This window comes from Protomyctophum parallelum, assembly GCF_964188405.1.
Source record: "Protomyctophum parallelum genome assembly, chromosome: 4".
NCBI classification, from domain to species: Eukaryota; Metazoa; Chordata; class Actinopteri; order Myctophiformes; family Myctophidae; genus Protomyctophum; species Protomyctophum parallelum.
The window spans coordinates 11,624,809-11,645,783 of NC_139700.1; the positions used below are offsets into that span (position 1 = coordinate 11,624,809).

Here is a 20,975-nt window from a genome sequence, read left to right on the forward strand (position 1 = left end):
ACCACACGCAGGATGTGGCATTGGCTTTAACTAAATGAACCAGACGGGCAAAGTGTGGCCTGGACAGTAAATATAATAGTAAAGCAGTAAGATAAGATAATAATAAAAGAGAGTTCTCTCTCCTGATATATGAAAACCTGAAAATTCCTTTTCTGTTTACTAAAGAGCTGGAGGGACAGTTAATGATATGATATGAACTTTATTTGTATAGCGCTTTTCAAAACATAGTTCCAAAGTGCTGCACAGAGAACAGCAAGGAACAATGGCACACAAAACAATAACAAGAATGTATGTACAAATGGCTATTAAAAAAAAAAAAAAGTAAAACACTCTGTGTAAAGGTGGGTTTTCAGACGTGACTTAAATAGGGGGACGGATGGTGCTACCCTTATGTGCACTGGCAGTGCGTTCCACAGTCTGGGTGCCCGAGCGGCAAAATCCTGGTCACCCCGGGTAACTATAGGTTCGTCCAAGGGACAACCAAGAGGGCCTTATCCGAGGATCTAAGGGTGCGCCCGGATTTAGGGAGGGAGGGACAGCATCTCACGGATGTAAATAGGGGCCAGCCCATTTAGGGCTTTGAACGTAATTAGTAGAATCTTAAAGTCACATCTGGCGCTCACCGGCAGCCAGTGAAGATCTGCAAGTATTGGTGTTATATGGTCCCGTTTCTTTGTATTAGTCAGTAGTCGAGCAGCAGAGTTCTGTATTAATTGTAGACGGGATGTAATTTTCTTCGGAAGGCCAGAGTAGATTTTTGCAGTAATCGAGACGTGATGATATGAGGGCGTGAATAACAGTTTCGAGGTCCGGGGCTGAGAGGAATGGCTTGATTTTAGCTATGTTTCTTAACTGGAAGTAACAGGATTGGACGACTGTTGTTACCTGATTGAAAGAGAGGTCTGAATCAAAAAGCACCCCCAGGCTACGGGCTGCAGGACAGGAGTAACATTAGTGGAGAGGGAACCATGGTGCAGTTCAGTAGTTCAGTTCAGCTGTAGCATGGAAACTTCCACGATTCGTGCTAAGAATAAATCAGGGATTTACTCCTGAGACACAGCAGGCTGTCCTGTGTCTCGGGAGTTTCACCACATCACAGCAGACAGAAGGGTTTGCGTCATGGCCATTAAGTGCTGGTCAGTGCAAGATCCCCTTGCGATATCCTCTGGACATCCCCAGCTTAACCTTGGATTCTGGGCAGATGGGAACGGAATCTTTTGCCGGTCACACTCAATAAATATCACCATTACACACAGTCACACATCAACACAGACGCTGCAACTGCTTTCAGGGAGTCAGGGAGTCAATTGAAAGAAGATGAGGGTCTAACTGATTGCTCCAATGCAGTTGTGGGAAGAAGTGCTGATGTCAGACCTAAGTAAAAGTAGAAATACAAGACTGTAAAAGTAATAAAAGTCCTGTATACTAAAAGTCAAAGTATTCATTATGCAGAATGCCCATTTCAGAATCATGTTATTGGACTATAATTACTGATCATTAGGCGCCCTATATTTTATAATTCGGCTATTACAAAAAAGTAGATCTATACAAGGTCACGACTCACGATGCCTTATAGTTTTACTTGTCTGTTGGACAAGTGACTCTTGGTTTCGCTTTTTCTGTGACGCTCATACCAGCAATATTGTCTGGCATTATTGGCTGGCTTTCCTAATCATCACCTTTCCAATATTGTTAATAGCCCTAGAATGTCTGTAATCTTACATACATTTCATGTATTCCAAATATCAAATACACAGCCATATATCAGTCCTATCAGAGCAGTTATCAGACTGACCACGTCAGCATGTAAACTTGTAGCACTGCGTGTATACTCACCCAGTAATTAATTCCTAAGACTTTGAGTCAGATATTGTCATCTATCTAGTTTCATATCCATGTGAAGGTTCTGGCAGAAAACATATGTTATGTAAAATATCGCCACTTTTACATGAGGAAAAGCTAGACTGAAAATATAAAAACTTCCTTTGGGAACAGTCGATGTTTGGGAAGCACAAACATTATGGTGCACATTATTGTAATTATTGATCACACAATGTGTGCCCCATACATTTGATTTGTGCTCCTTCAGTCCTGCACTCATTCCAGGTCCCTCGCCTTGACTAAATACACATTTTATGTCAGAACTTTCAAATTAATACTAGTCCCCAAAAGTCTTAGGAATTAATTATTGGGTGGGTGCACAGGCAGTGCTATAAGTTTAAATGCAGACGAGATCAGTCTGGTAACCGTGCGCGGATAGGACCAGGCACCCACATACACATACAGTACATGGCTGTGTATTTGGAATACATGAAATATATGTAAGATCATAGACATTCTAATCTAGGGTTATTAACTTACAAATTTAGAATATTCACCTAATATTCACCAATTAAAACCAGCTTTAGTTAACTAATAGTTAGTTGATTTAAAATGTAGGCCTATTTGTGTGACAAGTGACTTTTGTGCCCGGACAAGTTAATGTCAAGCCCTGCCAGGCTTTTTATTTCTCTTTGCCGATGAGTAAGGCTGGGACCGAGGCTACTGTCAATGTAGGCTATCTTTGTTGTTTTTCTTGTTTTTTCGCCGCGGTTTTTCAGAAGTTAGACTGGGCCAGCTCTAAATAGAATGGGCCACGGCCCGGGTAGCCTCGGAAACCCAGACATTTTTATTTCCAGGGAGAAAAGAAAAGTCTGGGACCCAGTCCACTTCAATTCGGCATAGAGTAGCGCAAATGTCGATCACTCTCTGCTGATTTCTGATCGTCTGCACCTTTGTTAAATTGACGCACACACGTACACACATTAGTCTCATGTCGCGCAGCTGTGTCTATGACATAGAAAGCTTAGGTGGACCCCAGGCTACAGGTGGCCCTTCATAGTCTAGCAGCATTGAATAGGCGTTCACGCTAAAATCCATGGTTCCAATCTACAAATGGAGCCAAAATGGCCCGCAAAGACCCATTTCCTTCCATTTGTACACTCAGAGTAGAAATTAACTGTGTTAAAATCCACTGGAACATTATCATGTTCTGTTCTCCAGGAGAGCCTCAAAGTCTGGCGAGCAAACCAGTTTCTGTTTGATGTGTCCCAACACGGTCATATCCCCTGTTCCTTCGTCCATCCCAATTGACACCAGGTCCTGAAGAAAAGAACATGGAGTGCCCAACGCCACGTCAAGTGTGACGTCTCCCAGGATGAGCTGAACGCGTCCAGACTTCCGCACCACCATCTTTCCCACCAGACCCTCCCTCAGGTCACGCAGGGTGCACCTATTCCCCTCTGGTCGCTCTCGCTGAGACTCCGTTTTCACAAGCAAAGACGGGCTGCCATGTTGCATCCTTGCCTCTGTCCTTAAGGGGTGGGACTCTTTGGCTCGGGGCAGGCCAGGCAGGGAATCAGGGAGCTGCATGAAGAGCAGCTCTTCCCCCGCGCTGAGACTCCATCTGCGCAGGAGGTCAGACAAAAGGTCAGGCTCAGGGAGAGGGGGAGGCTGGGACAAATTGTCCATCGGTTCCCTATTAATCGGGAGGACGCCATCGTCAGGCGGCTCTTGTTTCACTCTAATCACAGGTCCTTGATCTTGCTCGACCTTTTCGACTTTGAGAAGAGCTTCTGCAGCATATTCCTCCTTGAATGCCCATCCCGATACCGCGAGGGGGAGCTGGACAGGACAGCTTCTCTCTTCACTCCTCAAAGAAGGGTCATCTAAAATGTTGCCTCGTTCCAGGTCACTTAGGTTCTCCTTGGTTTCCTCCTCTGCCTCCCTCTTGATTTTGACGACAGGCGAGGGTGCCACGCTCTCGTAGGCGACTCTCCTCTTCACCGTCATCTCCGATGGTCGCTCTTCGAAGATAGAGTGGGACTGGATGAGCTCCGGTCGAGCCCTGTTTTTAGATAGTTTTCCTCCGTCCCTCCTCTCTCTCCTTGGTTCGCCTTCAGCTTTTGTGTCTTTGGTTCTTCGGGCAGCCAAGTTTGGGGTAAAAGTTGGCTTCTTCACCCCTCCCAAGGTGAGGTCTCTGGCTCGTATGGTGGGAAGGCGTCCAGGAGACAGGGTAACTGGCAGTCTGTATCCCTTCAGCGTCCCCCTGCCACTGCCACCTGGCGTGGGTGCACACTGACCGCTGGACTCAGTAGAGCCTGGTTCAGCCATCTTCAGTTAACTTGTTTCTCAGATCATCAGACAAATGGAAATAATCTCAATTATTTTTGCAACATTCATCAGCTAAGTTGATATCACTATATCCTATCAGTGATACTGTATGCCGACACTTATAGATTGGTCACCCGTGCCCAAATTTGGACAATCCACCGCCTCGTCACCATGACTCAGACATAACCATACATAGAGTTCCCACTGCAGCTAGACCCAAATATGGAATATGTCATGCTGACTGCGACAGCATGACATCAGACCCAAACAAACCGTGTCATCATGACATCAGACTCAACAAACCATAAGGATCTTGACTCGAGGGAGTGCGGTGCCCTCTGCCGAACCGTTCACTCAGATAGTTCTGTCCAGAACCTCCGATCTGACCATTATGTCCATATATGGGCAGGGAACCTATACACCATGGGAGCTAGCACTGAGTTTTGACACTCATTTGGAAATGAATAAAGGTTACTCTAGATTCAGAGAAGAATAATAAAGTGTTAGTGGTTCAGAGCTCAAAAAAGGTTGATAGCCAGTCACCCAAATTTTTAAACACTCCTTGGCCTAAATTCGGCCATATCCACTTGCCCAAATGTGCTCACATCACATCCCATTTGTGATGACGGCTATGGACGTTTTTAGGCCAAGGAGTGTTTTTCGTGCAAAACTAATGCTTGGAATGGATTCATCATGAAAACCCCCTAGTTTGACATGTCACATGCTACTTAAAGTATGATGACATTTTTCTTATATTGGTTATCTATGGTGTGGTATACAAAAATGTCCATAACTTTCTTCCGGCAGAGCAGACCTTAATGACCAAATGAATAGAAAGAAATCACACCCGTGTGAATTGAGGGGTGCCTAAGCTAATTCATGTTGATTAGGTGATGTAATGGTGATGTAAAACAAACGGTGCCAACACAAACATTAAACGCCATTAACAATAAAGAGACAATATGACGTAATGAGTTACATTATGATGTACATTTTCCCTTCATTGTCAATGGCGTACAAAACAGACATTGAACTAAAGACAAACATCCTATGTATAGGAGAGGCTAGCGCCCCTCAAAAACACAAATAAAAAGTATGTCATGACATCACAGGTTAATCTCTATTCCTTGAGCTTTGGGCCTGTGGCTCCCCGGCTATGATAAACAGTGTCTCAGAGAATGCCATCGCACAACCTTCAGCTTTTCACCAGAGGAGATTTTTTTTTCTTTCTTTTAATCCAAAATTTGTTAATAGCAGAGGGAAACTCTTCACATACTAGACAACTAGAGCATGTCTGAAATAAGTGTCAGAACTGAAATCGACATGTAAATAAAATACGACATAAATGCTTAAACAGCTAGATGTAATGTTAGTCCACAGAAGTAAACCTTTCAAGCCTGTTTTCTCAACTCTACATTGTTTTCTCTGCGAGACATTATATAGGCTAAGGGCCGATTCATACTCCTATTTTAGAGCAGAATAAAAGTCGGTTTGGCGCTGTAGAGCCTACAATTTGACGTCATTTGAGGTTCGGGGGGGGGGGGGGGGGGTATACCGTCCTAAAGTCGGCTCTTCGGTGCTACTGAAAATTTCTGACGAGCCGAAATCATTTCGGCACTACAGCGCCGAAACAGCGGTAAAATAGGAGTATGAATCGGCCCTAAGCCATATCTCTAAAACTGGTGGGACAAACTGAACAACCAATAGGCTATGTCAATTTGAAGCTATGATCCATATAGTTTGCTTGTACAAATAGTATAGCTGCTTACAGAGATATGAGGCTAAGTTTGCACAATCAGTAGGCCTACAAATATAATTACACTGGGCATTCTTCTGATGATTTAACCAGAGTGCTCAAGTCGACTATAACTTTGGAACCGGCTAAGTGCCCCCCAGTGCCTCCCCAGACAGTGCCCCCCCCAGTTGTCCCCCCTATTGTATGGTTAATTTTGGGGGTAGGTGTAAGAAATGGTTAAAAATAGCCTGTAAAACGCTGTTTAATGCTCTCAGACTACGAGGTTACACCAGGACATTCCTTCGGAAAGCTCACAATACCTTCTTAGATGTAAGAGATCAAGGCCCAAAATTGGCCCTGGTAACCAGTTATTCAACACAGAGCAGACTAGTCAACAACAGATTAAAAAGGAATTTTGAGATTTTTTTCGGCCTACAGAAAAAAACAAAAATCTTAAAGACTATCTGGTACACAGCAAGCTAAAAGGAATCAACACACTACTGCTGCACTGCTACTACTATTACCGCTAAATCTGGCCTACCTATTATTATTACAACAACAACAGAGCAGTACAACTTTTCTTCTTTCTGCTTCGTGTGGGCATAGGGAGGGGAGCCCGGAGCGGATGGCTGCTGCAACCATAGGCTGCAACCAGTAGGGGTCCGGGGAAGAGAGACAGAGGGCGCGTTCGGAAATGCGCCCTGAACGCACTGGTGTGCTCTCTTGTCGTTCGTTTATTCAGTGCACTCAGTGCGTTGTCGTTCGAAAATCCAGTGCGCTGCACACCGGGTGTGCCGAGTGCACGCACTGAGCAACCCTACCCTGAGGGTAGGGTTGCTCAGTGTGAATGGTGTGTTGTAACTGGTCGTTCGTAAATAAGGCACACTGAACGCACTCTGTGACGTCACCGCCCACCACACTCAACAAACTGACCACATTCCCGGTGCGCATAGCCGAACGCGCCCAGAGGGAAGAGGGCTGGTGTTCAGTGTTGCCATGCCCGCTTATTATAAGCCACTTTGGTCTTGTTTTTCTGTAAAGTTGCTCGTAAAATATGGTGGTCTTCGCGGTTGCGGGGGTTTGTTTCTGAGTGTAGTTATTTAAACAAATGTTTAATAAGGTTCATGTATGTGTCCGCGGATCCATATATTAAAATATTTTGAATATTTTCAAATAGCCGATGAATATTACGGTATAATTTTGAATTGCAAATGTTGTGGAGTGGCTTGTTTTCATGATAGACCCGTTCGCTTATTTCTTTCAAAAAACCTGGCAACACTGAGGTTAGGGTTGGCAATGGTTCATTATTTCGCTGCAGTGACATACAGGTCTCAAATTGGAAATAATCCCACACAAAAACAAGCTCGTTTTTCTTTTTCATCCGTTTCTTATTTCTTCTTTGGATGTCACGCAACATTACAAAGCTGAAGTTGTTTTCGTAAAGGTAAGGCATATATATTTATAAATATATATTTCCCCTTCCAAAATGGCTACTAGCCTAGGGTAGCAGCCAGCTAGCCAAGCAAGCTGTACAACACATAGGCTAGGGCTAGGCTAGCATTAGCCAGGGGGGGGGGCAGCTTTTAGTCTGCCTGCATGCCTCTCTACTTATTTGCAAAAAGAGAGTAGACAATGGCGTCGTTTAATACTTTTCCCCGGGCCCCGACTAGCTAATATTAACATAAAACGTTATATTGGGCTTAACATAAGATATCGGTGACAGTGATTACTGGTGTACGGTCGGTGGTATTTAACTGACACTGTGCGTCGCTTGTTGTGGTCAACCACAAGAAAGAACCCCTCGAGGGTGTGCTGACACACACCACACGGGCCTTTTGATAATCAAAAAATACACTTTATTATTCAGTTTTGTCGTCCTTAATTTGTCGAGCTTATTAAAAATAATACTCTAGCACAGTGGTTTTCAACCCTTTTCATATCAAGGCCCATTATTTATTTGGCATTTGCGCCACGGACCACCATTTGATGACATTTAGCATCTGAAAACACTAAACTAAAGATTTTTTCCACAGATATTTGTACCATTAGGAGAGATAACAGGAAAACGTTTTCTTCTACATTCTCTAATTGTGTAGACTTCTTGTAAATTAAGTAATGCAGATGTTTAACAATAATTTAACTTGATAATGTAATATGAAACTAATTTAGTTGCGCTCTCAACAGTTAAAGATCTACACAAGGATCCATTTGGTTACAAACCCTCCCTCCATCATTTATCTGGGGACCACCTGGAACAGCCTCAAGGAAACCCAGCACGGGTGGCCGGTGGCGTTAGCCCTGGTTAACAATTAGCCCTCCAAGCAGAACCCAAATGCTACTGAAGTTTCTGACATTTGTTCGACCCAGTGCATTGGGTCCTGTTCCACGTCGTCCATGCCACCTGATTAAAACATTTACTGGCTCATGTTTACATGTTAAAACGCCTCCCCGCGGCATGTGACGCCATTATTTTCCTTGAGTTATTCTGAATTCGGTAACTTTAAGTAGCTATACATCCCGGTGCGAATATCTCCTGTGGCGCGGAAGCCGTTAAGTATTTTTAATATATGTTTGCCCGATTTGGAAGCTTGGATTCTTCTTGTTTATTGACACCTCATTGTACCGCCTATCTGGCTAGCTAGTGGCGCTATAGCTATGACACAGCAGATCAGAGGCAGGGACGTAGCCTCACAAGCCAACCGCACACCGGGAGGCGGTACAATAAACGGTAAACAAACAAGAAGAAATAAAGCGACCAAATCGGTCAAACAAAGATTAAAAATACTTAACGGCTTCCGCGCCACAGGAGATATTCGCACCGGGATGTATAGCTACTTAAAGTTACCGAATTCAGAATAACTCAAGGAAAATAATGGCGTCACATGCCGCGGGTCCTATTTTAGAGAGAATCTCCACATCCGCATTTAGGAATTTCCATACGAAAATACACTAGCGAGCAGGGACCCAACGTAAAACTAAACAAAATATCAAAAAAGTTTTACGTAGGGTCCCGAAAGGGGCTAGTTAACAATAAAGCCTGAATTATGCTTCGCGTCGTGTTTGTCCCGCATAGATAAATAAATAGCCCCGATCTCCAAGTTCAGGATGCGTCGCAGCGCGACGTGTTGCGAGCTTGTAGATCTGCCATTTTTAAGGTCAGCGACAGATAACGCAAATAAAAAAGAACAATATGTAACAAGTAAAGTACAGTACATAATACAGTTGACAGCAATTTGGGTGGTCGAATGTATTCTATTAATAGTTTCTGGAATGTGATAAACTGCTTGTTTGTTGACTGCCTTGACTTTTGCCAACAGAGAACAGACATTAGCCTTTTAGCCAAGCGACCACTTGTGCTTTGTTGCAGACTGACACAGACAAATCACAGCCACCGCCCGGTGGCTGGATGTTCGAACCCGGGCTCCCCCAGGCCAGAGTTGGTGTCGAAGTGTCCTTGAGCAAGACACTGATCCCCTAATTGCTCCCGATGTGTTGGATGGTACCTTGCATGGTTTCCTCCACCGTCAGTGTATGAATGTGTGTGTGAATGGGTGAATGTAATGCACAATCGATGTAAAGCGCCTTGGATAAAGGCGCTATATAAATGCACCCTCCCATTAGTCCCATTATATGGTAAATTTGGTTGTGTTTTTGTATTGGGTTTACATTATATCAGCTAGTAAGATGCATGCCAAGCGGCTGGATCACACATTTTAAACATTTTAAATTGCTTAGTTTGATTACAAGGTTTGTTGATGTGTGTTGTTTATTTGACATCGGCCATGTCTTTGTTATTATGGAGTTGCTCACAAGCTATAACCTGATAAATTGCAACGGCATAATCCTCAGTTAAATAAAAAGTGACATGACATGTCACTTTAATCTTGTGTTTTGTTTTTTTTCTCTCCCCAGTACCGTTTTCCCCCACCCCTCCCTATTCTTCTTATTCTTTTAAAGATTCTTCATTATCAAGCCGCCAAAGTGGAGAGTGCGATTGCAGAAGGGGGTGCTTCTCGTTTCAGGTAATTACTAATTACCAAATGTTTAGAAATTGTGAAGTTGTCATGCAAGCCCAAGTGGGGAATTGTTGACCTGTCATATATAGGATTGGCCAGTAGTCACTTGAGTGGCAGCGAGAGACATGGAGGAGTCGCAGGAGTGACATCACTTGGGCAGCAATGCAGCGTGCGTGATTTCTTTCTATGTCCGAGCATAGACATTGTAACACCCCGCCTGCCTCTGATTGGCCTACCGACACTGCCCGTCTTGCCTGTCCGAGATGCAAGGGTGGTGGGAAATAATAAAGAACATAGTACAAGAGAATGGCAACACGCGACAGTAACACGCCTCGGTCCCATCCCATGCTTACTTATCTACAAAAAGAAAACCCCCATAGTGGCCCCCGGAAAATCCCCCACCCACCCACTTTTCCCCTCACCCCATGTTTTCTTTCCCTTTTTACCTCTATGACGATTTCCTGTTTTTGGCTATATAGAAGTGTATATTTGTACGTCTCTAAATGTTTTGATGAATTAAAAACGGTGGGCCCTATTGTAAACAAGTGTAATGCTTTTATGGTATCGTCCACACACACACACACAGTTAACAGTAATACTGTAATTCTGCAAACTGTTAATAAATACTTCAAGTCTTCAATCAAAACATCAAGCATATCAGATGACCATGGCAGGACCCCCCCATACAACAACCATAGTTCCATGACATTCCACCATTTTTTTTATGGCATGCTAGGACATTTGTCTCTCCACACAAACCTAAATGTTTAACTTTTTAGCAGTAATTCTATGTCCATTATATGTCACTATACTGGTGTCATGCAAGACCTTTACTTACCTTTACTTTATTTGTTTATTTGGACAGGACAATGCATATTAATGGACGTCACATGGATGTAAATACACCGGATATAGCACAGTTGCTAATTTTCATCCGCAGTCCTCACAGGAAACACAATACGGAAAAACAGACAGTCAAACAGTGGAATACATTTACATAACATTACATAGGGAACACATTTTGGCCGAATGTTGTTTGCCGGTGCGGTACTTCGCAGTGTCCTTGAGTGGTGGCTCTGGTACTGATTCCCCTATCGGGCTTTCGTTTAATGAATTCACTTAGGGGGGGTGGGCACAGACCATGTAGGGTCTTGTATACGACCCCAACCTGTTTAAAATGTTTAAGTTATCAAGGCCTCCGGAGGTTGTTACAATGATGATATTGTTCACCGTGGGGTGATGGGCAACTGACTAGCCAAAGACGTTGACTCTGATCTTCATACATTGGCCATATTAGATTTCTAACCTCGGGTGACTGTAGAATATTCTCAGCGTTGTTTTTTGCAACCGCAGTGCAGGTCTCATTTACTATGGAATCGTGCATTTCCCATCAGTGTGTGCAAGCCCCCCTATATACTCTCTTTTCCAATTTGGAACTGTGGATGTGTGCAACGGTATCTAGTTAAACAAGACTAAGTTAGTTTGTCTGGCTAACACAGTGGAATTAACAGTACAGATGGAGAGGTAACCGGGTCATTGGCCTTTGAGGCTGTCTACTTGAATGCAGAGTCAAGTCAGTGACGTGTCTCAAATGCGCTACAGATTCTGTGTTGGGAGCATATGAGCCACTACTTGGCACATTGTCAATGAGGTGAAGCTAACAGCTCCTCTTTAGGGACTGTAATGTAGCATAAATTATATACATTATACGCAATGTTCCATCCTCTCCACTGTGTTCTTGTTTGTGTCCAGTGCTTCTTCGGGGGGAGGAGGTGGTCGGGGTGCACCTCAGCACTATCCCAAGACTGTCGGAAACGGGTATGTGTATAGTACAAAAAACATTTACCAACAAGAACATACATTTATTTGATTAAATCATAGGGGTCTAGCTGCCATTCCTATCCAGGGAATGTATTTATACTTTAAGCAATTGTGAGTGTTCAGGGCGACTGTGGCTCAGGAGGTAGAGCAGGTCGTCCAATGATCCATGGGTCGGCGGTTCGAATCCCGGCTCCTCCTGTCTACATGTCGAAGTGTCGTTGGGCAAGACACTGAACACATTGCTCCCGATGTGCTGGTTGGTACCTTGCATGGCTTCCGCCGCAATCGGTGTATGAATGTGTGTGTGGATGGGTGAATGTAATGCACAATCTATGTCAAGTGCCTTGGATAAAGGCGCTATATAAATGCACCATTTACCATTCTGTTCAGTTATGCAGCCATTGAAGTGTGCAGTCTACTTTGTCTCAAGCAGGCAACACATGATGAGCAGTAATAAGCCTTGACATTCGTATTGACCGACAGCAAGCTGGCAGAAAATAACTTAAAAAAATGTTTATCGCAAGTATTCCAGCCGTCTGTCAGCTGTGGGCTGCTGTGGAGTGATGGACATGCACTCTGCAGACAGACTGATACATGGGGTGGGTTGGCTGGATAGGACGCTAAGGACGGTCACTGGATGCTCCGATCTTCACAGAGTGTGAAGAATAGTGGGTCTGAGTACACTTGATGTTGACATGATGTTACTGGCACTTAAAGAAAGAAAAGCAGGTGTGCTTCCTCTGAATAGTGGATACTGCCCTTGGTTAAAGGTGTAGTGAAATGAAAAAAAACACACTTTTAGACCATATCCGTGGTCATCATTAATTACTTCCTGAAAACGAAAACGTGCTGCGTGATGAAGTGTAGAGATACACATCGATAAAAGCCAATAAAAATGAATCTCACCATGTTTTATTCCCATGCTTCCTGATTCCTCCTCCACAGCTGGTTTTGATTAAAGAACTATTCGGTTTTTAATCCAATTCAAGATGACATCCAGACAGTGTATTACTTGTTTTAAACGTAATCATCACGCTAAAATATGTATATAATCTGCTGGCTCTTCCCCATGTCTCCCTGTCACTTTGTTTACAAACGAAATCCACGTGCAGGAAGTCAGACTTTGAGACCCCATAGCCTGGAGGGAACTGCTGCATAAAGCACAGTCAGTTCTCAACGCAACACGTCAGCAGCGCATTGAGAGCTTGTGGATCTGTCTTTTTCGATTCGCAACACGCTGTAAACTGTAATCACATTGCATGAATATATCGTCCATCAGCGATTTTGGGCCAGACGATGGGAGACAAGAAGATTTTGCTATATCGCCCAACCTGTGTGTGTGCGTGTGTGACGTGCGTCTGTGCGCTTGTGCGTCTGTGCGTGCGCGCACAGCCTAATATGATTATTGCATTTTGTTGTCTTTTATTGCTATAAGATGAATGGTACTAAAAACAATTTCTACATGCATTAAAAAAGTGGCCAGCGGTTACAATGAAAGTGGCAAATTTCAGTGGTGGAGTAAAAACAATAAGGTCACATGGCTTTGGAGAGTTTGGGCAGCAGATCTACAAGCTCTCAACATGTCATGCTGCAATGTGCTGTGGGCTTGTAGATCACCAAATTTGATAAACTAGAACAGTGCTCGTGGGACATCTACAGCGGTGCCCGTTGGGCACTGACTGGCCTACTTGGAACGATGCAAGTTGGAAATGCATGCCCCACCCAGATATTATGTGTTGGAGCCTCTACAGCGGTGCCTGTTGGGCACTGGCCTACTTGGAAATATATATATTATGTCTGTCTCCCTTTTATGCCCATAAAATTATGCCCATTTGTAAGGCATGCCCAAATATGGAGTATATGCAGCCAGCTTGTGGAGTTCTGTCAGGCATGCCCAAATATGGAGTATATGCAGCCAGCTTGTGGAGTTCTGTGTCAGGCATGCCCAAATATGGAGTGTTGTGAGTTCAGAACAGGCCAGCTCCATATATGGACGCTGTGCAGGGCCCCGGTCAAAAGGCCTTTTTGGGCCGGTTCTGGACAATTGCGCACACGCACACTGTGTGCGCACACGCACACACGATAAACACCGAAAGGGAAATTCTTGGCCAAAACCGAATACCGATTATAGGAAAGTTGGCCGAATACCGAATAGCCGAATACATCTTTGTTGTAAAGCTACCCGATTATGGCAAAAGACATGATTATGGCAAAACCTAACTTAAATAATAAACACTTATGGGTCCATTAAAAAAACATCTAATTAATTGGAGGCTTTGTGATGAATTAATCTCAATTAATCACATTTTAATCGCATATCAATAGGCCTATTTGACCTGAGCAGTGAGCTTTTTTTTTGAGTACCATAGTAATAATAGTGATGATAATATTATTTATATAATGCTTCTCCGAGTACTTAAAGACACTTTTCACATGAGGAAACAAATAAAAACAACTTTATTAGTTGGAGTCTATGGAATAAATTAAAGTGGAATGAGATAGCAATATTCCAGGTGGGTTTGAATTTATAGGTGGTGGCATGTCTCTGACTTTTGGGAAGTGCATAGTTTTGACGGGTCTGCCTGCTGTCGACAGTGAAACCCTGACCATTAAACACGGGCAGACGCAACGATACAGTCTATCATTCATTGTTAAAGCTCCAAATGATATTCCCATTCGTCTTTGTGTCTTCCCGTGTAAACGCAGCAGCGAGTGTGAGCCGGTGTTAGAACGGATGGAAAGTATAGAGTTATTAAAGAGGACTCCTAACTATATGGAACGTTAGCTCCCATGCTAGCTACTAGCTAGTAGCTTCCCTCGTCAGACAACAGAACACCACCACAGATCGGGTGGAAGCTGCTGATATCACTACTTGTGCCCGTGGATGGGAAATAAGATTTAAAAGGCTATGGAAGCGTGGATGATAGCACAGATGTGTGCAATAAAGTTGTGTCGGATGTGTCTGTGCATCCCGTCTGCTGCTCGTGTGTTGTGACTGTCGCAGCGTCGCGGGCTGCTGATGCATAGTTAAAGAGCGTCATAAGCATGCGCCCTTCCTGCGCTGGAAGTAGCAGATCTACAAGTTATCTACCCATCGCAATGCACAGCGCTTTGGGCTTGTACATCTGTGTTTCCCCCGCAGTTTAGTTTAATTATATCGATTCACAACTTTAGGACCACTACTACTATTCGGTGATATTCTTTTGGCCTATTTGAGCCGAAACCAAATAGGCCGAAAATAATTCTTTAGCCATTTTCGGCCGAATATGTTCGGTGGCCGAATTTTTGGTGCATCCCTACACACGCATACAGAGACTTGGTGCATGTATAGATAGATAGATATTGAAAAAATAAACTTATTTTTTATATTGTTTATTTTTATGTTTGAAGCCTGTGCCTGCACTTCATACAGCACTATGTTCCGTATGCTGCTACAGTACATGTTTGCACTTGAATTTAAAAAAAAGCTGCATTTGATGCATGGGGAAAGTGTTACAGAAACGATGTTGGTGCTTCTTGCACTTCCTTTTTATAAGCAAGAAATGTTCTCCAATGCATTTAATGGGGAAAAAAAAGTTTTAACTTAAATTAATATCGCCTCATATCGGTTATCGGGCTTTTAGATTCTCCACTAATCGGTAATCGGACATATCGGCCAAAAACCATATCGGTCGATCACTACAGTGTCCCCTTGTGATTTATTACAGGTCAAGCGTGATAGAAGTTGCTGTGATTTACAGGTGGTTGGTTCACAGTTCACACACACACACACACACCAGATGTCATGATCAGATCGTAAGTGACGTGATCGTAACTCCAAGTCTCCTTCCTGTGTTTTGGTTATAGCGAGTTCCTGGGGAAAACCCCAGGGCAAAGCCTTCTGAAATGGGTTCCTTCACGAAGCACTAGACGAGATGTCAACTCCAGCAGCTCCAGCAACTCAACCAACGAAAAAGAGCGACACGATGCAATCTTCAGGAAAGTGAGGGGGTAAGGTCAAAGGTCACTCACTGCTCTGTCCTAACACGTTGGCCAACAAGTACACTACTATGTATTGCAGTGTTGATTTCGTCGACTAAAACTATGACTGTGTAAAATCATCCATTACGATGACATCAAGGCCCGTCAAAGTACATTTTAGTCTACTAAATCAACTGTACATTTAGTCATGGTAGGGCTGGGTCAGTTTATTACATTGCACATGGTAATAGTGGGGCTGGGTCAGTTTATTACATTGCACATGGTAATAGTGGGGCTGGGTCAGTTTATTACATTGCACATGGTAATAGTAGGGCTGGGTCAGTTGTTTCATAATCATGCGATTGATTGTCAACGACACATACAAAAGGCTCTTAAAATCGTTCAATAGCCTATTCAAATATTTTTCCAAAATATGGCAAAAGTTTAGGGATGTGTCATGTAGGTACGGCAAGATGGGGCACCCTTGTGTCCTGTACAAGAGACTCCCTAATTTATCATAACATCCCTCTGATGGTAGAGCAGAGCAGTCACCCAAAAAAGAAGGAAAGACAAAAGTGGAATGAAATACCGGTATTTATTACTACAGGTAATTCTTCTGACCAAGAAATTGATTGAAATAGGCTCTCCAGCCGTGCTGAAATGAGCATGACAGCACACCTAGCAGTTAATAGAAGATTTGAGAACGGATTAATCACATTATGAATATCAGTTGTGCTGATTATTTAGGCAGTTTGGTCAGAGCAGCGGCGTAATAGAACAAAAAAATCACACCCGTGTGAACGGAGTGGTGCAACTCCGTGTCCCCGGTGGGTCCCCGGAACTTCCAGACCCACAGGAACACGCCCAGGTTGCCAGCCCGGTTCCGGCTAGCCGCCACACGTCCGAAACGGTCGAGAAATGACAGAGTTACTGTGTGGGGGAATTGGCATTTAGCAGACATCTCTGTCTCTGTCTCTCTCTCTGTAATTAGCAGGCAACAGTGCAACACTATCTCTCTCTCTCTCTCTCTCTCTCTCTCTGTTTCTAGCACAACTGCGCCACTTTTGCCTCTACTGGTACTCTAAACATTGTGACATAGGGACATGGGTTAGGACATAGGGAGGTTGCACCACTCCAAAAGAATCTGGGAATTTCCCTCCTGTGTTAACTATGCATATAGGATGGGGCAGGTCTACGCTCCTGTATTTTAACATGGCCAGTTATTATGGTGATACTTGGAGATCCAGATATTTTCTGAGGTGGTACTTGGTATAAAAATGTTGAACCACTGCTCTTCTAGACTAATCATGAAAATGCTTTTGCTTTCAACAATGACACTGACATCCCACTATTTCTCCAGCACACTCAACAAGCTCACGCCTGAGAAGTTTGACAAGCTATGCCTTGAGCTCCTGAACGCGGGCGTAGATTCAAAACTCGTCCTCAAAGGAATCATCTTGCTGGTGAGAGTGAATCTCCCTATAACCCCCTCTCGTTCTCTCCAGATTGTAGATTGAATCTCCCTATAACCCCCTCTCGTTCTCTCCAGATTGAATCTCCCTATAACCCCCTCTCGTTCTCTCCAGATTGTAGAGTGAATCTCCCTATAACCCCCTCTCGTTCTCTCCAGTTTATAACCCCCTCTCGCTCTCTCCAGTTTATAACCCCCTCTTGTTCTCTCCAGATTGTAGACAAAGCCCTAGAAGAGCCGAAGTATAGCTCGCTCTATGCTCAGCTATGTCTGCGTTTGGCAGAGGACGCACCAAACTTTGATGGCCCGCCAGGAGAGTTTCAAACAACCCAAAAGCAGAGCACAGTAAGTCTGGTTGAAAATGTATGTTTGCCATTTGCCGTTAACTCACTCCGTGTCACGTGACGCCTCCTGACGCCTTTCTTTAATGTACCCCATTACCACTGACGCCTTTTTAATATCAATTAATTTGGATGCTCACCTGTGTCTAGTTTCCCTGTGTAACACTCCGGTTTCGCTGCGGTTTTCATTTCCGGAAAAACGATTCATGTAAAAATCAATTACTGATTCTTTAGTCTTTACACCCCATCACATCTTTTTATTTGCAGACCTTCAGAAGACTTCTGATTTCCAAGCTTCAAGATGAATTTGAAAACCGTACCAGAAATGTTGAGAGTGAGTAATCCCTGTGTCACTCATCTCCAAAAGTCAATTTTCTCTTTATACTTCTTTAATGTAGGGTTTCCCAAACAATGGATGGGGACTTTGTGAGCTTGTATGTAGATTGTCTAATTGTCTCCACCAGGCCGAAGGCATGGAGGGAGAGTATGTTTTGCACTCCGTTCGTCCGTGTGTCCGTCCGTCCGTGTGTGTGTGTGTGTGTGTGTGTCCGTCCGTCCGTCCGTGAGCAGCTAATCTCGGCCACCGTTAACCCGGTCGATGCCAAATTTTGCACACACACTCCCTGGATGCCAACGATGAACCTCTGCCCCAAACTTTCCAGAACGGCCTGTTATAGCGCCACCAGGAGGCCGCTTTGTGCAAAACAAGTTTTTGCACAGCACACCTACAGATTTTGTCCAAACATCACGCAAATTGGTACACAGTCTCTCTAGAACCATTCAACCAAACCGGTCTTTCAGATTTCTCAGACTCCATCCTGATTGGTTAAGATTGGCTTCCAAAGTTCACAGGAGTGCTCAGTTTCAAACAAAATGCTGCAAATCATGAACACATTGCGTGATTTCCGTCAAATTGTGCACCCACATTCCCACTAGGCCGAGGACAAAATGCCACATGAACAATTTCAACTCAGCCTCAAGGTGGCGCTATAACTGGCCGAAAAGTGTTTTTACCTCTAACTGCACGGATCTGTGGATAACCTGGTGGAGACCTGTGCCCAGAAGGGCACTTTTTCTAGTTTCACTTATAAATAGGGCTTAATCGGAGCAGCAGGGGTGGTATTGCAGTCGCTGTACCGCACTGTTGTGACGAAATTAGAGCTGAGCCAGAAGGCAAAGCTCTCACCTATGATCAGGAAGTGTGGTTCATGACCAAAAGAATATGGTCGCAAATACAAGCGGCCAGGTGGCTGGCATCTCCCTTAGGGATAGGGTGAGAAGTTCAGTCGTGCGAGAGAGAGACTCGGAGTAGAGTCGCTGCTTCTTTGCCTGGAAAGGAGCCAGCTTAGGTGGTTCGGGTATCGGGTTAGGATGCCTCGAGCGTCTCCCTAGGGAGGTCCTCGATCCACATCCTCGATGTACATCCCACTGGCCACAGACCCCGGGGCAGACCAAGGTGCAGTTGGAGGAATCACATCGACTCATTGGCCTTGGAACACCTCGGGATCCCCCAGGAGGAAGTCTGGAGCTCTCTGGTGGAGCTGTTGCCCCCAAGACCCGACTATGGCTAATCGGTTGAAGATGGATGGATGGAATAGGGCTTAAGTAGTCAATTCATATGTTCATGTATTTTTGTGAGTTTGGGTTCAGGGATATGCCAAAATGTATCTTTTGGACCTTGAGCTAAAAAGTTTGAGATGAACTGCTCTAATGGATGTTCCCCATCTGTCTCTATTGTCTCTCGCTCTCTTTCTCTCTAGTCTATGACAAACATGACAACCCTCTTACTTCTGAGGAGGAGGAGCAGCGGGCCATTGCCAAGAGCAAGATGCTTGGCAACATTAAATTCATCAGTGAACTTGGCAAACTCGACCTCATCCATGAATCTATCCTTCATAAGTGCATCAAAACAGTATGTGATGCCCGTTTTTTATTGTGTATCAACTGTTTTCAATATTTCCTGGCTTACACATGATGGGAAAGAACATCTCTGATCTTATTCTTTAGCGTTCTGCTGATGATGACCTTTGCTTTTGTATTGTACCATATAAGTATGTTTACATTTATATACATGTATCAGTCATATTATTAAGCCAGTCTTAAAATAACATTTTATTTTGGCTTCTGACATAAGTAGCATGCAGTCCCAGTTTAACGAATCCTAACGTGTCTGTTAGGATTCATGGTATTTCCAATATTCCAAATGTTATATTGCATGTTAAAATTATAATATTCTCCTCTCTGAAGCTTCTGGAAAAGAAGAAGAGAGTCCAGCTCAAGGATATGGGGGAAGATCTGGAATGCCTCTGTCAGATAATGAGAACAGTGGGGCCGAGACTCGACCATGAGAAAGCCAAGGTACGTGTTCTGTAGCCTCACACACATTAAGGCAATCAAATGAAATGATGACTAAACAGCTGTTACAGGCTGGTGGCCAGACACCAGTGTCTGTGGCTGTGGTTGTAAATTGTTATTGGTCATCAAGTGAAACACTACGCACATTAACAGTCGTAGCTTTAGTTTCAATCCTGGTATGAACTCCACGGTAGCTTAAAATGTCGTGCGGAAGTGAGAGAGAAATGGGCGATGGAGAGAGAGAGAGAGATAGCCGCTGTCTTAACGTTACCAGCTCAGTGAAATGAAACGAATACATGCATGCTTGTCACAATAATATATTATTTTCTAACTTAATGTAACTTTTCTACTGGTATCATATTTTGTATTCATGGTTATAATGTATCAGAGTCTTATTATATTATGCGTTTAATGAACAACCTCTCTCCCCATGCAGTCTTTAATGGACCAGTACTTTGGCCGTATGCATTCCTTAAAGAACAACAAGGAGTTGCCTGCCAGGATCCGCTTCCTGCTGCAGGACACGGTGGAGCTGCGAAAGAACAACTGGATCCCCCGCAAGGCCTTCATCGACAACGGCCCGAAGACCATCATCCAGGTCCGCCAGGAGGCCGCAAAAGTGAGTCACAACGTTAACCCTCCTTCTACCATAAAATACACACAGAGAGACACTGTTGCTGTTTCACACCCCAGCAGAGGGTGATGGCGAGCTGCTACTAGAGGTCGCTAAAAGCAAAGCTGCTGAGCATTGTGGGAGGGAACCCGTCATTACAGCAGGAATACTGTGATTCAACTAAAATCACTGAGCATTGTGGCGTTTTCTGTCAAAGTCGGGAATCATTTGATTAGTTGATTTGACCCCCCCAATCCAACCCATTGATGCTGAGTGTCAAGCGTACACTGCAGCTCATAAGGAGTTAAAATAAATGTAGATATGGGCCGATGCTGACTATGCCTTTAAGGCCCAGCCTACACGTATGGCCTTTCAGCCACACGCAAAAGGCGTTTTCGTCCACTCAAACGGAGGTTTTTGTAAAAGGATAAATAAGTGAAGATTTCCGAAAATATCTTGGCAAAGATGTTCCTAGATGTTTTGTCATTGGTAAAAAAATAAAAATAAACCC

At 43.9% G+C, this 20,975-nt stretch overlaps 2 protein-coding genes across 2 annotated transcripts in view; one reads left to right on the forward strand and one right to left on the reverse strand.

Annotated features, from left to right (window-relative positions):
* Positions 1 to 3,024: 3,024 nt before the first annotated feature.
* Positions 3,025 to 4,152, reverse strand: LOC310857062 (DNA-directed RNA polymerase III subunit RPC4-like; the record flags this gene model as incomplete). Its single annotated transcript, XM_083762672.1, has 1 exon — positions 3,025 to 4,152. The coding sequence occupies one exon, from the start codon at positions 4,150 to 4,152 to the stop codon at positions 3,025 to 3,027; it is 1,128 nt and encodes a 375-aa protein (XP_083618798.1).
* A 3,163-nt stretch (positions 4,153 to 7,315) lies between these two features.
* Positions 7,316 to 20,975, forward strand: part of LOC310857813 (eukaryotic translation initiation factor 4 gamma 2-like) — a 28,112-nt gene continuing 14,452 nt past the window's right edge. The window contains exons 1-9 of the mRNA XM_083763731.1: positions 7,316 to 7,331; positions 9,800 to 9,909; positions 15,571 to 15,714; positions 17,045 to 17,147; positions 17,369 to 17,500; positions 17,764 to 17,830; positions 19,257 to 19,408; positions 19,744 to 19,854; positions 20,288 to 20,470. Of these exons, the coding sequence (XP_083619857.1) occupies positions 19,325 to 19,408; positions 19,744 to 19,854; positions 20,288 to 20,470 (378 nt within the window). The 5' untranslated portion in view covers positions 7,316 to 7,331; positions 9,800 to 9,909; positions 15,571 to 15,714; ... (2 more) ...; positions 17,764 to 17,830; positions 19,257 to 19,324. The remainder of the gene's footprint in view (positions 7,332 to 9,799; positions 9,910 to 15,570; positions 15,715 to 17,044; positions 17,148 to 17,368; positions 17,501 to 17,763; positions 17,831 to 19,256; positions 19,409 to 19,743; positions 19,855 to 20,287; positions 20,471 to 20,975) is intronic.